Raw genomic sequence first — 13,955 nt, 5'->3', positions numbered from 1 at the left:
AAATCTGATATGAGGCTAGACATTTTGTCAATTTGCCAGCTGCCCCTGGTCATGTGACTTGTGCCTGCACTGTAGGAGAGAAATTCTTTCTGGCAGGCTGCTGTTTTTCCTTCTCAATGTAACTGAATGTATCTCAGTGGGACATGGGTTTTTACTATTAAGTGCTGTTCTTAGATCTACCAGGCAGCGGTTATCTTGTGTTAGGGAGCTGCTATCTGGTTAACTTCCAATTGATCTTTTGTTTGGCTGCTAGGGGGGGGGGGGAGGAGGGGATGATATCACTCCAACTTGCAATACAGCAGTAAAGAGTGATTGAAGTTTATTAGAGCACAAGTCACATGACTTTGGGCAGCTGGGAAATTGACAATATGTCTAGCCCCATGTCAAATTTCAAAATTGAATATAAAAAAATCTGTTTGCTCTTTTGAGAAATGGATTTCAGTGCAGAATTCTGCTGGAGCAGCACTATTAACTGATTCATTTTGAAAAAAATTTTTTTTCCCATGACAGTATCCCTTTAATATATTTTTTGCCATTTGTTTTAACCTACATGTTTGTTTTGTATTCTGCCTTAGTTCTGTATTGTGTGTTCATGACTACTACTACTATTTACATGATGCCTTTCAAAACTTTTGGCTGGAGAATTACACTGTTTATGGTTATCATCAGCAGTGTCTCTAAAGAGCCTTTCATTCTTCAGCTTTCATGGCTTGGACAATAAGGTTTAGCTCATAGCACCAGGTCTCGTATCTATACGCCATCCTTATCTGGGCCACGTTTGTCTTGCGGATGTCATTGCCTAGGGGTCCATCCTTGCGGTAGTCTTCACCCAGATAACGCACTTTTTCCTAGGGATTAAATTAGAAGAAATTGAAAATACAAATATATATTGGCATTGCAATAAATTTGAATTATTTATGAGCTTGTCTAACATCCCGGTTGCTTGGGCAAAGTTTATTTTGTTTATATTTTGTGTTCTTTATCATTAGCTGAGGGAAGCGGTTATCCCATGTTGCCACAGCATTTGAGCATTTAATAATAAGAGGGGGTTGCTAAGCAGTTTGATAGAGAGATAAGTGCATGGGAAAGGTAATTCAAAACACCTACTATGAACATTTCAGATATATCTACTGCGTTTCCAACACAGACCTTATTAAAATTCAGCATCATGTTTCCTTGATCATTTCCCTAAGTGATTTCTGTTTGTCTCTTCTATTCTATAGGTGCTGCAAGCCAGCCTCATGCTATCGTTACACACACATATGCAACACGTTTCTTGGTTTTATCCTGTATATGTGCTGGTAACACTGATGTTTCACACAGAATGCAAAGCATGCAGCAGCCACAATCACTATAGCACTTTCCTACCAGCCAAATAAAAATGTAGGACTAGGCTTTGAGAGGCTAATCCAGGAGGGATTAGTCCAGATGAATAGGTACAAAAGGGAGAGAAAATTAGAAGGAGCAAATTTAAAGGGATACTGACGACAGAAATATAAATGTGTACATCTGCTTATTAACCATGTACATTATTAAAGGAGAACGAAAGGCGAACTAAAAGTATTGCTGAATAGAAAGGCATCCTTGTATATAACTTACTGTGCTTAGTTATTTGTGTGTAATTGCTTGCACTCTGTAGCAAGTGCGTAGCCTAAGATAGGGAGTCTCTCAGGGGCAAATTTACTTACTTCCGAAGTTGCGCCAGAGTTGGCTTCGCCGCACTTCACCAGGCGTAGATTCGCCAGGGCTGCGCAAATTCACGAAGATCCGAAGTTGTGCACAAGTTACCGATCGTTTGCGAAGTTGCGCTATCGATGTTGCGATCAGCGGTTCGAAGTTACACTAGCGATGTTACAATCAGCGGTTCGAAGTTACGCTAGCGATGCCTAATTTGCTTACGGCGCCAAGTTAAAGTACAATGGACGGATATGTAGCAGCAAATACATTGAACTACACAAGCCTGGGAAACCTTCATAAAATAAAATAGAGTTGTTATTTTGCCCTATACATGTGCCCGCTGTAAAGTTTAGGTGCCATATGTTAGGAAATGTAGGGGGGGAAGGAGGGTACCCTCCAAAAAAATTCCGATCTTTTATCACCCTCTTAAAAAGTAAAAGACGCCAGCGTTTTTTGGGACAGAAAAAAATTAAACTTTTTTTGAAGCAAGTCCTCTACTCTATTGCACTTCACCTGGCGCAAGAGGTAACGTTCATGAAAATCTACAACTTGTGAATTAGCTTAGTTACGTCCCTTCACCAGAGCGCAATTTTGCCTGGCATAAGGGGGCGAAGTAGCGCTAGAGTAGGTCCACTTCGCTAGCGAATTTACGCCAGCCATAAATCGGCGAAGTGGCAAAATGACGTCACGAAAATTTTTGCTTGCGTAAGCCATTTCGAAACTTTAGTAAATTTGCCCCTCAGTCGAATGATGTCACCAAAATAAGTCTCTGTTACCTCATCACTGCCTTGGGCAGCCTTGAGTCTCAGTGCACATGAGTAAATAACGAATCAATCCTCCTCGCTACAATGAAGTGCTTATAGCTAGCTCAGGGCAAGGGGAGGGATCATTCGCACATGCGCACAGGTAAAATGTAGGCACGGGAAGTAGCGTTTACCTAACAAAAATGGCGGCGGCATTCAGAGACAAAGGTTGTAGTTTTGATCAACCGAAAAGGAATTATTTACTTAGATTGTGGGCTAAAAACCATAACAATGCTAGAACAATGTGTGAACTGTTTCAGTGGGAAGTGATTAGTTGTTACCTTTCGTTCTTCTTTAAGTAACATTAGAAATGTTGTGTTACTTTTTACCTTTGTGTTGGTGAAACCATATCCTGTTACTTATGTGATTATTTCCATTTAATTTCTGGCTAAACAAAAGCAGTCCTGCCTTTTTCATGACAACAAAGGTATCTCCAGTACTAGCATATACAGCCTCTAGTATGTTCCCACCACTCTGTACTACATTTACTCACTTTCTGCTGTACAGTGCTTTGCGCTCAAGGAGAGTAGCTACTTAAGATATTCCCTTTAAAGCACTGTGGAATATGTAGGTGCTATATAGAGCGTTCTAATTATAATAATAAAAGTGATAAGGTTTTTAAAAATAGTACCTGATGGGATAAACCACACTGTAAAACACTGTTTTTTGAAATTTCGCACATATCACAAGTGCTGAGCTTAAAGACCTGTGCCGCAATAGCATATTCTTCCATTAAAGGTTCCTGTAAAGATGAGATAAGAAAGACTTTAATTACTACTGTAGTGTTGTATATGATACACTTTTTAACAGTCATCCAGTTTTAACCCCCAGACTTGATTGTACCTTCCATGTTGGGTTTATGTTCTTTTTCAGGCTTATATACTGAATCTAACTCAGCCTGTGGATTCATTGAACTGCTGAGCCAATCGGACACATTATGCCAGTAATATTTACTTACATACAAGGGTGACCTACAGATTAAAAAGCAATGGTGAACCTTATGTATTCGGTTGCAATTGGGAGGAACAATGGAGAGCTTCTACTGTTATTACTTTATTTCGCCATGATGCTAGGGTTCATATTTAGACTAAAATGAGAGCCATAGAAACCTACACCAAAAAGATCAACTGCATTTTTGCATAAGTTATACTGCTTTTTATATATCTATCTATATGGTGAGATGGATCCTTCATAAGTAGGTGTGATGGCTGTTGTCAGAGTTTCTTTTATTATTTTTCTTGAAATATCCAATGCATGCTTGTTCTGTTCAGTATAGTGTATGGTATAGCTTTGCCCTCCATTTCTGTCTTCATGCAGTAGATTATAGAGGTATCTACAACCCCCATTTAGGCTCTTTTATGGCATCCCAACCCACAAGCCATCAACAAATTCCTTATAGTTCACCGTAATTTATAAGTAAATAAAAGCAGACTAAACACTCTTGTAAAGACTCATTTTTAATGCACAAAAACAAACATGGGAGGAAAATTGATTAAAAATCTAATTTATTTTCAATGTAAAAAAATACTGGAAACCATAACTTTCTAAAAAAAAAAAAGTGAAAAAATTGATCACACTAAAATCACATTACAATTTATTTTCAATGAGCCTGCTAAATCTTGAATTTTAAAATAGCTTAAGCATTTAAAATACACCTGCCACTGAAGTTTACTAGCTTTTAGCTGCTGAATTAATTTTTCATTTTTTGCTGCAAAAAAACTGTTCTCGAATTTTGATGAATAAACTATATGTCAAACATATGTACTTCCCAAAAGGTTTGATCTCAAATTGAATGATTATTAAACACATGCACTTATGTGTACCTTTGTATAATGAAACTGCATGGGATCATCGGTAGATAGTGACACCACCAGGCCTTTAGAATGGAAATCTAGCAATGGGTTCTTAGCATATTCCAAGAACAAGCTGTTGTTGCTCAGAGGTGACATAGCAATGGGGATTTTTGCCAAATAGTATAGATACTGCAACACTGGGCTCTAAAAAATAAGAAATAAAACAATTTATACAGTTTTAATGTGTAAGATACTGTATATGGATATTGTTACATTTTATTGGGCTGTATCACTGTACCAAACATATCATACATATCTATAGAGAGAGAGAGAGAGAGAGAGAGAGAGAGAGAGAGAGAGAGAGAGACTATTATAACAAGTTGAGAATACTAGCCCTGGTCCCTGGTTGCTTTTCACACACCTCTTGAGCTGAATTGTTTCACAAAACTCCACAAAATTGTGACAACAGAAGTGAGCATTTTAAAGGAACAGTTCAGTGTTAAAACTGGGTAAATAGATTGTATGTGCAAAATAAAAAATGTTTGTAATATAGTTTGTTAGCCAAAAATGTAATGCATAAAGACTGGAGTGACTGGGTGTCTAACAATAACCAGAGCACTACTTCCTGATTTTTAGTCAGCAATTTGAAGGGGAGCCACATGGGACATAACTGTTCAGTGAATTTGCAATTGATCCTTAGCATTCAACTCAAATTTTAAAGCAACAGTTATGATCCATGTTGCCCCCCTCAAGTCAGGTTACTGCCTGTTAACCAATCAGTGGAAACCAAGAGACATATATATATATATATATATATATATATATATATATATATATATATATATATATATATATATATATATATATATATATATATATATATATATATACACATATAATACACAAAAGCCATGAATATTTTGTAAATGATATCCTTATAAAGGGTGACTAGTGATGTCATCAGTTATAAACACTGAGTAGTGATGTGATTTTTGTCACATGACTCACTAAAACTTGTTCATTATAATAAATGAAGTACCCCTTATTGGAAAATATGAGGATGTTCCGTAATGTATAAAAGCTTTTATATGGTCATGGAACTACTCTGTGACTTATAATATCCTTGTATTTTTCAATAGGGGTACTTTATTCACTATATATATATATATATATATATATATATATATATATATATATATATATATATATATATATATATATATATATATATATATATATAAACTCTTGTTTTTTGGCAATTTTAACATATTGACCAGAAAATTCTCAAATTATACCTTTCGAGAGACAGACATATGATTTGATTCCAAAATTCTTCCTAAACATCAATACGCTAGGAGCCATTAGTAAGGCTGCATAAAGCTATCATTTTCTATCTTCTCAGCTAATTCATGATATTTTAAAGGATAGTTAAAGGAAGACTTACCTTTTTCAAGTTCAGCCCATGTGAAATGTTGTCTGCAGTCATAAAAGCTGCTAACAGGTGGGTTATGGCACCTGCCTCTCCACAGTGTGGACGGAAAAGAAATGTGTTCATTCCCCTTTCCCTATATTTATAACAATAAACCAGAACTATTATTTGCATTCATTTGTTGTATTCCAATTACTGTCATAATATAAACCTTTTTTGATTTGGCTATATATATTGTTGAATTTTTTTCACTCGGTACAGTTCTGTGGCAAAAATGTTCCAACTCCACCCTTTTCAGCAGGATTCAGTTTCAGTTGAAAAAGTTACACAAAGTCACCATGTCATATTTTCAACATATTTCTATATATATTCTTTTTTTAACCATGCCTTATTTTTCTTTTATGTACATTCAGTAAAAATCTAAATTGTGGTTTAGTTTTCATTCCTAGGATTCAGATTCAGCTGAATCCTTGCGCTTGGCCGAACCAAATCCAAAACCTTAAAATTTTGTGACTTTTCATCACAAAGGTAAGTAAAAAAAATTTAGCTGCACACTACGGGGCAGATTTATCAAGCGTCGAATTTCGAGGGTTAAAAAACCCTCGAATTCGACCCTCGAATTAAAATCCTTCAAATTTGAATATCGAATCCGAAGGATTTTAAGCGATCGATCGAATGATTTTTATTCGATCAAAAAGAGTGCCCAAAACTACAATGTCCCCATAGGCTAACATTCAATTTGGTATCTTTTATTTGGCGAAGTATTGAGTCGAAGGATTTTTTGAAGAGACAGTACTTTGATTATCGTATGGTCGAACGATTTTTACTTCGAATCGTTCAAATCATTTGATTCGATCGAATTCGATCGAATTTTACCAATTCAATGGTCGAAGTACCCAAAAAATTACTTCGAAATTCGAATATTTTTGGATTCAAACTATTTACTCGAGCTTAGTAAATCTGCCCCTACGTGTGCGGTTCATTTTTCCACTTTCCGTCCCTTATTTCCACATGTGAATTAGGATTTGGTTTGGTATTTGGCCAAATCTTTCATTAAGGATTCTGGGGTTTGGCCGGATCTAAAATAGTGGATTCAATGCAGTCCTATTAATTGATAGGTAAGATGAGAAAGCTGAACACAAGGAATGAAAACAAAACCACAATTTAGATTTTTACTGAATTCGATCGAATCAAATGATTTGAACGATTCGAAGTAAAAATCGTTCGACCATACGATAATCAAAGTACTGTCTCTTCAAAAAATCCTTCGACTCAATACTTCGCCAAATAAAAGATACCAAATTGAATGTTAGCCTATGGGGACATTGTAGTTTTGGGCACTCTTTTTGATCGAATAAAAATCATTCGATCGATCGCTTAAAATCCTTCGGATTCGATATTCAAATTTGAAGGATTTTAATTCGAGGGTCGAATTCGAGGGTTTTTTAACCCTCGAAATTCGACGCTTGATAAATCTGCCCCGTAGTGTGCAGCTAAATTTTTTTTACTTACCTTTGTGATGAAAAGTCACAAAATTTTAAGGTTTTGGATTTGGTTCGGCCAAGCGCAAGGATTCAGCTGAATCTGAATCCTAGGAATGAAAACTAAACCACAATTTAGATTTTTACTGAATGTACATAAAAGAAAAATAAGGCATGTTTAAAAAAAGAAAATATATAGAAATAAGTAGAAAATATGACATGGGGACTTTGTGTAACTTTTTTTGTAATAAAAATTGTGGGGTATTTTCCAGTTTTTTGATTGATATAACCTTTTCAGTTTTAACTGAATATTCTAAATATTTGAGATAGTGTGTTTGAAAGCTGAGAAAAACCTGATTTCTTGTTGCCTTGATAACATTACAGACAATGTTTCTGAGACTCAGATTTTTAGATAGACAAAAACTTTTTATCAATTATTAAAAGCAGACATTTTGAAATGAACTTACAAAGCCATGTGGCTTTGAATGGGGTTGTGGTTGTCTGTTATGCTGGTTGAGGAAGAAAAAAACTTCCAGCAAAAACATAGCTATTTCCTTATGCAAAGATAGCTCACCTTCTCAATTTGTTCAGCACCCTTATGTTTGCATACATGTAATAGATATAATATGTGTATGATGGGTTCTTCTCAATAGTCCATTCCTGAGGTGCTGGACTCTTAGAGGAAAACATGTGGCCACTGTGTTTGGATTCATCATCCACACTGTCAAATGCAGTGATCTGTAAATAATGCACAATGAAAATTAATTATACATGAAAAATGAAGCATGTACTGCTACGCCCATTATTATTTCATTTATAAATAAATCATTCCAAGTTCTGTTTAGCAATAAATTGCTGAACTCTGAGATCAATAGCACTTGATCTTTGGGCTAGAATCTAGAATGTTAAATAGATATCAAGCAATATTAAGTTAAGGCAAAATGCTCACCATAAGTTTCCCTAAAAGAAGGCAGCACCCTATGTGATGCCATTCATTAGGCACTGCCCTGGGCTCTGGTATGCACAGTATATAAAAGGAAGTATGTGAAAAGGATTTTAAGTGTAAGGAAAGCACACCATATGAAAACAATGACACTTGGGGACCTATTTATCAACATCATTCTCATTTTCGTAGTTTTTGAAACCACAACTAAACTCACAAACTGTAAAACTAGGAATGTCATTAGATTTATTATAAAATCCATATTAAGAATGGAAAATTTGAGTTTTTCGGACAATTCCTAGCGCAACAAAAATATGAAAACCTCTAAAAGTCTCAATTGATTTTGAGTGGCCCAAAAATATTAGCACAGCTCCCATTGACGTCTATAGGATCTCGACAACTTTTACCTGGCAAAGTCTTTTGTATTAGTGGTTCTCGTGTTTTTTACACTTCATAAATCTCAAATTTTTATAGTTTTTTAAAATTTTTAGAGATTTGTGGAAAAGATTGCTAGTAAATGACTGTAACGGGCCCGAAGGCGCAGTAATAGTGTAGACCAAAGAGGAGACCAAACCAAGTTCGAGGTACAAGAGGGTTTATCAAAAGAATCGTCAAGGTACAGGCAAATAGATCAGACCAGGCAGCAGACAACAGGAATCGTAATAACAGGCAAGAGTCGGTACACAAGAATCAAAAGCAGTATATCACACCCAGGAACAGACGAACAGGAACCTATAGTTGGGCAAGGACTGGAAGGGGAGAGAGGTTTAAGTAGTCTCTGAGTTTGGCGCCAAAGTTGACGCACTGGCGTCAGACGCTGACGCGCTTGCGTCAGACGCAGACGCCAGCGTCCCCACGCTGACGTCCTGACGCCGGCGCCCATTCTGACGCCGGCGTCCATTCCGTCGCCGGCGGCCAATCCGGGAGCAGGAAGACGATGACACCATGGAGCTGCGCCCATCAGGAACCATGCGGTGAGGCAGGGGGTCGCCATCTTGGACGCCATCTTTGGAAGGTGAGTTAGAATCCATTACAGTACCCCCCTCCTTAGGGGGGGCCTCAGGACCACCGAGACTAGGAGAAGAAGGGAAAAGTCTATGGAACTTACGGACCAAGGCAGGCGCATGGACGTCCGAGTTCCTCACCCAGGAGCACTCCTCCGGACCAAACCCTTTCCACTCAATGAGATACTGAAGAGTACCCCTGGAAAAACGGGAGTCCAAAATCCTCTTGACTTCAAATTCCTGGTGACCATCAACCAGGACAGGAGCTGGGGAAGAAGAAGAAGGACAAGACACAGCAGGCTTAAGTAACGAGACATGAAAGACATTTGGAATCCGCATCTCCGGAGGAAGTTGAAGGCGGACCGCCACAGGGTTGATGACTTCGACGACAGGATAAGGGCCGATGAACTTAGGACCAAGTTTGGGAGTGGGAATTTTCAGACGAATATTACGAGTAGAAAGAAAAACTTTGTCACCAGGAGAATATGGAGGGGCAGGAACTCTTCTCTTATCGGCAAACCTCTTCTGAGCCAGGGAACTCTTCTCCAAATTAGTGGCAGTGGCCTCCCAGATAGCCAACATGTGAGCAGCTTGGTCGTTGGCCGCAGGAACGTTGGTAAGAAGAAGATCTTGAGGAAAGGCCAACGGATTCCGACCATAAACACAGAAGAAGGGAGACTTTAGGGAAGAGGAATGCAGCGCATTATTGTGAGCGAACTCAGCCCAAGGAAGAAGATCCGACCAATTGTCCTGGCACAGAGACACATGACAGCGCAGAAACTGCTCCAAAGCCTGGTTGACCCGTTCAGCAGCACCATTGGATTGTGGGTGGTAAGCAGAGGAAAATTGGAGAGAAATATTAAGGGCCTTGCATAGCGACCTCCAGAACTTGGATATAAATTGAGAACCCCGATCAGAAACAATCTCAGCAGGAAAACCATGGAGGCGAAAAATATGTTTAATAAAAAGTTCAGAAAGTTCAGAGGCAGAAGGCAATTTCCGAAGTGGAGTAAAATGGGCCATCTTACTAAATCTGTCGATCACCACCCAGATCACAGTGTGGCCGGAGGATAAGGGCAGATCGACAATGAAATCCATTGCCACATGAGTCCAAGGGCGAGAAGGGATGGGCAACGGCAGGAGAAGACCCTTGGGAGAAGAATGACTAGCTTTAGAGACAGCACAGGTAGCACAGGAAGAAATAAAATCTTTCACGTCCTTTCTCATCGATGGCCACCACACCAAGCGTGATAGGAGTTCAGTGGTCTTCTCAATCCCCGGGTGACCAGCTTGTTTGGAATTGTGAGTTTGAGATAGGATGGCCTGGCGACACTCAGGTGGAACAAAAGCAACCCCCAAGGGAATGTTATCAGGAGCAGAGGCCTGGGCAGAAAGAAGTTCAGAAGCCAAGGAGGGAAACAAGGCAGCAACAATCTTGGAAGGAGGCACTATAGGTTCGGGATCTTCAGAATAAGAAATCTCGGGAACAAAACTCCTGGACAGCGCATCAGCCTTTCTATTTCTTGAGCCAGGACGAAAAGGTGATGATAAAATTAAAACGGGAGAAAAATAAAGACCATCTGGCTTGACGAGGATTTAAACGTTTCAGGGACTGGATAAATTCAAGGTTCTTGTGGTCTGTAAAGATGGTCACAGGAATAGAAGATCCCTCAAGTAGATGCCTCCACTCCTCCAGGGCCAATTTGACCGCGAGCAGTTCACGATTCCCAACGTCATAATTCTGCTCGGGAGAAGAGAATTTTTTGGAGAAGAATGCACACGGATGTAACTTCCCATCCGAAGAAGACCTTTGAGATAAAACGGCTCCAGCTCCCACATCAGAGGCGTCCACTTCAAGGAAAAAGGGCAGAAGAGGTTCGGGGTGTCTCAGAATTGGTGCAGAAGAAAAGGCCTCTTTCAATGTTTCAAAGGCTTCCACGGCTAGAGGGGGCCAGTGCTGAGGTTTGCCCCCTTTGCGGATAAGAGCAAGAATAGGAGAAATCTTGGAGGAAAAGCCTTTAATGAACTGCCTATAATAATTGGCAAAGCCAATAAACCTTTGAATAGCCTTGACGCTGGTGGGTAGAGGCCAATCAAGAATTGCAGTAACCTTGGCTGGATCCATCTTGAACCCCTGTTGTGAGATTATATACCCAAGGAAAGCGATGGAAGGCACCTCGAAAGAACACTTCTCCAACTTGGCGAAGAGATTATTCTTTCTAAGACGAAGAAGAACTTCCTTCACCTGACAACGGTGTTCCTGAAGATCTTTGGAGAAAATGAGGATATCATCCAGGTAAACTACTACACATTGCCCCAACAAATCTCTGAAAACGTCATTTACAAACTCCTGGAAGACCGCAGGGGCATTACATAGACCAAATGGCATTACAAGGTACTCATAATGCCCGTCACGAGTATTGAAAGCGGTCTTCCATTCATCGCCCTCTCGGATCCGAATGAGGTTGTAGGCGCCCCGAAGATCAAGTTTGGTGAAGAGATTAGCGCCTCTCAACTGATCGAAAAGTTCAGAGATTAAGGGGAGAGGGTAACGGTTTTTGATAGTGATTTTATTCAGCCCTCTATAGTCGATGCAGGGCCGCAGACTGCCATCCTTTTTTTCGACAAAGAAAAAACCTGCTCCAGCAGGAGACGAAGAGGGACGAATGAACCCTCTCTGAAGATTCTCCTGAATGTAGGTTTTCATGGCTGCTGTTTCAGAAGGAGACAGAGGATAGGTGCGGCCACGAGGAGGCATAGATCCAGGCAGGAGTTCAACTGGGCAGTCGTAGGGTCGATGGGGAGGAAGAGTCTCAGCGGAGCCCTTATTGAAGACATCCGAAAAGGATTGATATACAACTGGAAGAGAGGGCTTAGAAGACACAGAGGAAACTTTGACAATGGGCACAGCAGGTAAACAGTTCTGTTGGCAATGTGGACTCCAACGGGCAACTTGTGAAGAAGACCAATCAATGACTGGGTTATGGGTGCATAACCATGGAAGACCCAGAACAATAGGAGTAGAAGGGCAATCAATAAGAAGAAAGGACAGTCTCTCCAAATGTAGGGTGCCCACTTTGAGTGAAAGTTCCGAGGTGTTCTGTGAAATGATGGCAGAAGACAGAGGACGATCATCAATTGCCAGAGCTCGCAGAGGAATAGCCAGAGGAAGAAGAGGAACAGCATGTCGGCTGGCAAAAGTCTTGTCCATGAAATTCCCGGCAGCACCAGAATCTACGAAGGCTTGAACCGGGATCCTCCGGGAGCCAAACTGGATCTGTGCCGGAAGTAGGAAACGATGACCAGACGGTCGGGGAGAAGGACAAACTCCACCCAGGTAAGTCTCCCCAAACTTACCGAGGTATTGGCGTTTTCCAGGCTTTACAGGACACTCGAGGATGGAGTGAGCTTTGCCCCCGCAGTAGAGACATAATCCCGCCGCCTTTCTCCGGTACTTCTCCTGTTCGGAAAGACGGGCCCGTCCAATCTGCATCGATTCCTCAGCAGATGTAGGAGAGGAAGAAGCAGAAGCCGCAGGAGGTGGAGAGGGCGAGAAGTAAGCAGGATTGTTGAGCAGGGGTCTCTGGAAGCGGGGGGCCAGGATAGGCTGGAAACGAGGGTTCCTCTTAGAATGCTCACGGTCTAGCTCGACCTGGAACTCCCTCTGGCGAGTATTGACCTTCACGGCCAAGGCGACCAACTCTTCCCAACGGGGAGGAATTTTCCGGGATACGAGGTCGTTCTTTATTCTTATAGCCAGGCCGTTGTAGAAGGCAGCATGATAACCATCATTGTTCCACGACGTCTCCGCTACCAGGGTGCGAAACTCAATGGCATACTCCGGAACCGAGCGGGAGCCTTGCTGGAGCTGGAACAACCGAGCTGAAGAAGCTATGGCTCGTCCAGGAGCATCAAACACTGTCCGGAACTCATGGAGAAAGGTACAGGCATTATCGATCAGAGGATCCTTCTTTTCCCAAAAGGGTGATGCCCATTCTAGGGCCTTTCCCTGCAGACGAGAGATAACATAACCCACTTTGGCTCGCTCCGAGACAAACTGACCTGGCAGCAGGGCAAACTGGATCTCACATTGGATAATGAACCCTCTGCAAGCGTCAGGATCACCACTGTAGAGAGGAGGTGCGGGGATGCGAGGCTCGGAGACTTGGAGCGGGGTTGCAGGTACAGCGACTGGTGCCACGGGAGTCAAGGTAGACACTTTCTCCAGGACTGCGCCAATGGCCTGACCAAAGTGAGACTGGAGTACTTCATAAGAGTCAATTCGGGAGGCCAAAGCTCGAATGGTTTCACCAACATCATGCGAAGCATGAGTCTCCTCCAAAGGGTCCATGGCCCAACTATACTGTAACGGGCCCGAAGGCGCAGTAATAGTGTAGACCAAAGAGGAGACCAAACCAAGTTCGAGGTACAAGAGGGTTTATCAAAAGAATCGTCAAGGTACAGGCAAATAGATCAGACCAGGCAGCAGACAACAGGAATCGTAATAACAGGCAAGAGTCGGTACACAAGAATCAAAAGCAGTATATCACACCCAGGAACAGACGAACAGGAACCTATAGTTGGGCAAGGACTGGAAGGGGAGAGAGGTTTAAGTAGTCTCTGAGTTTGGCGCCAAAGTTGACGCACTGGCGTCAGACGCTGACGCGCTTGCGTCAGACGCAGACGCCAGCGTCCCCACGCTGACGTCCTGACGCCGGCGCCCATTCTGACGCCGGCGTCCATTCCGTCGCCGGCGGCCAATCCGGGAGCAGGAAGACGATGACACCATGGAGCTGCGCCCATCAGGAACCATGCGGTGAGGCAG

General features: G+C 41.3%; 1 protein-coding gene across 1 annotated transcript in view; it reads right to left on the bottom strand.

Annotated features, from left to right (window-relative positions):
* Positions 1-476: 476 nt before the first annotated feature.
* ampd1.L (adenosine monophosphate deaminase 1 L homeolog) overlaps positions 477-13,955 on the bottom strand; it is a 51,128-nt gene continuing 37,649 nt past the window's right edge. Inside the window, exons 11-15 of the mRNA XM_018246352.2 lie at positions 7,758-7,921; positions 5,718-5,838; positions 4,304-4,477; positions 3,112-3,222; positions 477-848 (exon numbers count right to left, since the gene is read on the bottom strand). Coding sequence (XP_018101841.1) covers positions 690-848; positions 3,112-3,222; positions 4,304-4,477; positions 5,718-5,838; positions 7,758-7,921 — 729 coding nt within the window. The 3' untranslated portion in view covers positions 477-689. The remainder of the gene's footprint in view (positions 849-3,111; positions 3,223-4,303; positions 4,478-5,717; positions 5,839-7,757; positions 7,922-13,955) is intronic.

The sequence above is a fragment of the Xenopus laevis genome, chromosome 2L (genome assembly GCF_017654675.1).
Source record: "Xenopus laevis strain J_2021 chromosome 2L, Xenopus_laevis_v10.1, whole genome shotgun sequence".
Taxonomy (NCBI): domain Eukaryota; kingdom Metazoa; phylum Chordata; class Amphibia; order Anura; family Pipidae; genus Xenopus; species Xenopus laevis.
Note: the sequence above shows the minus strand (reverse complement) of the source record. Positions and strands in the feature narration are given on the sequence as shown.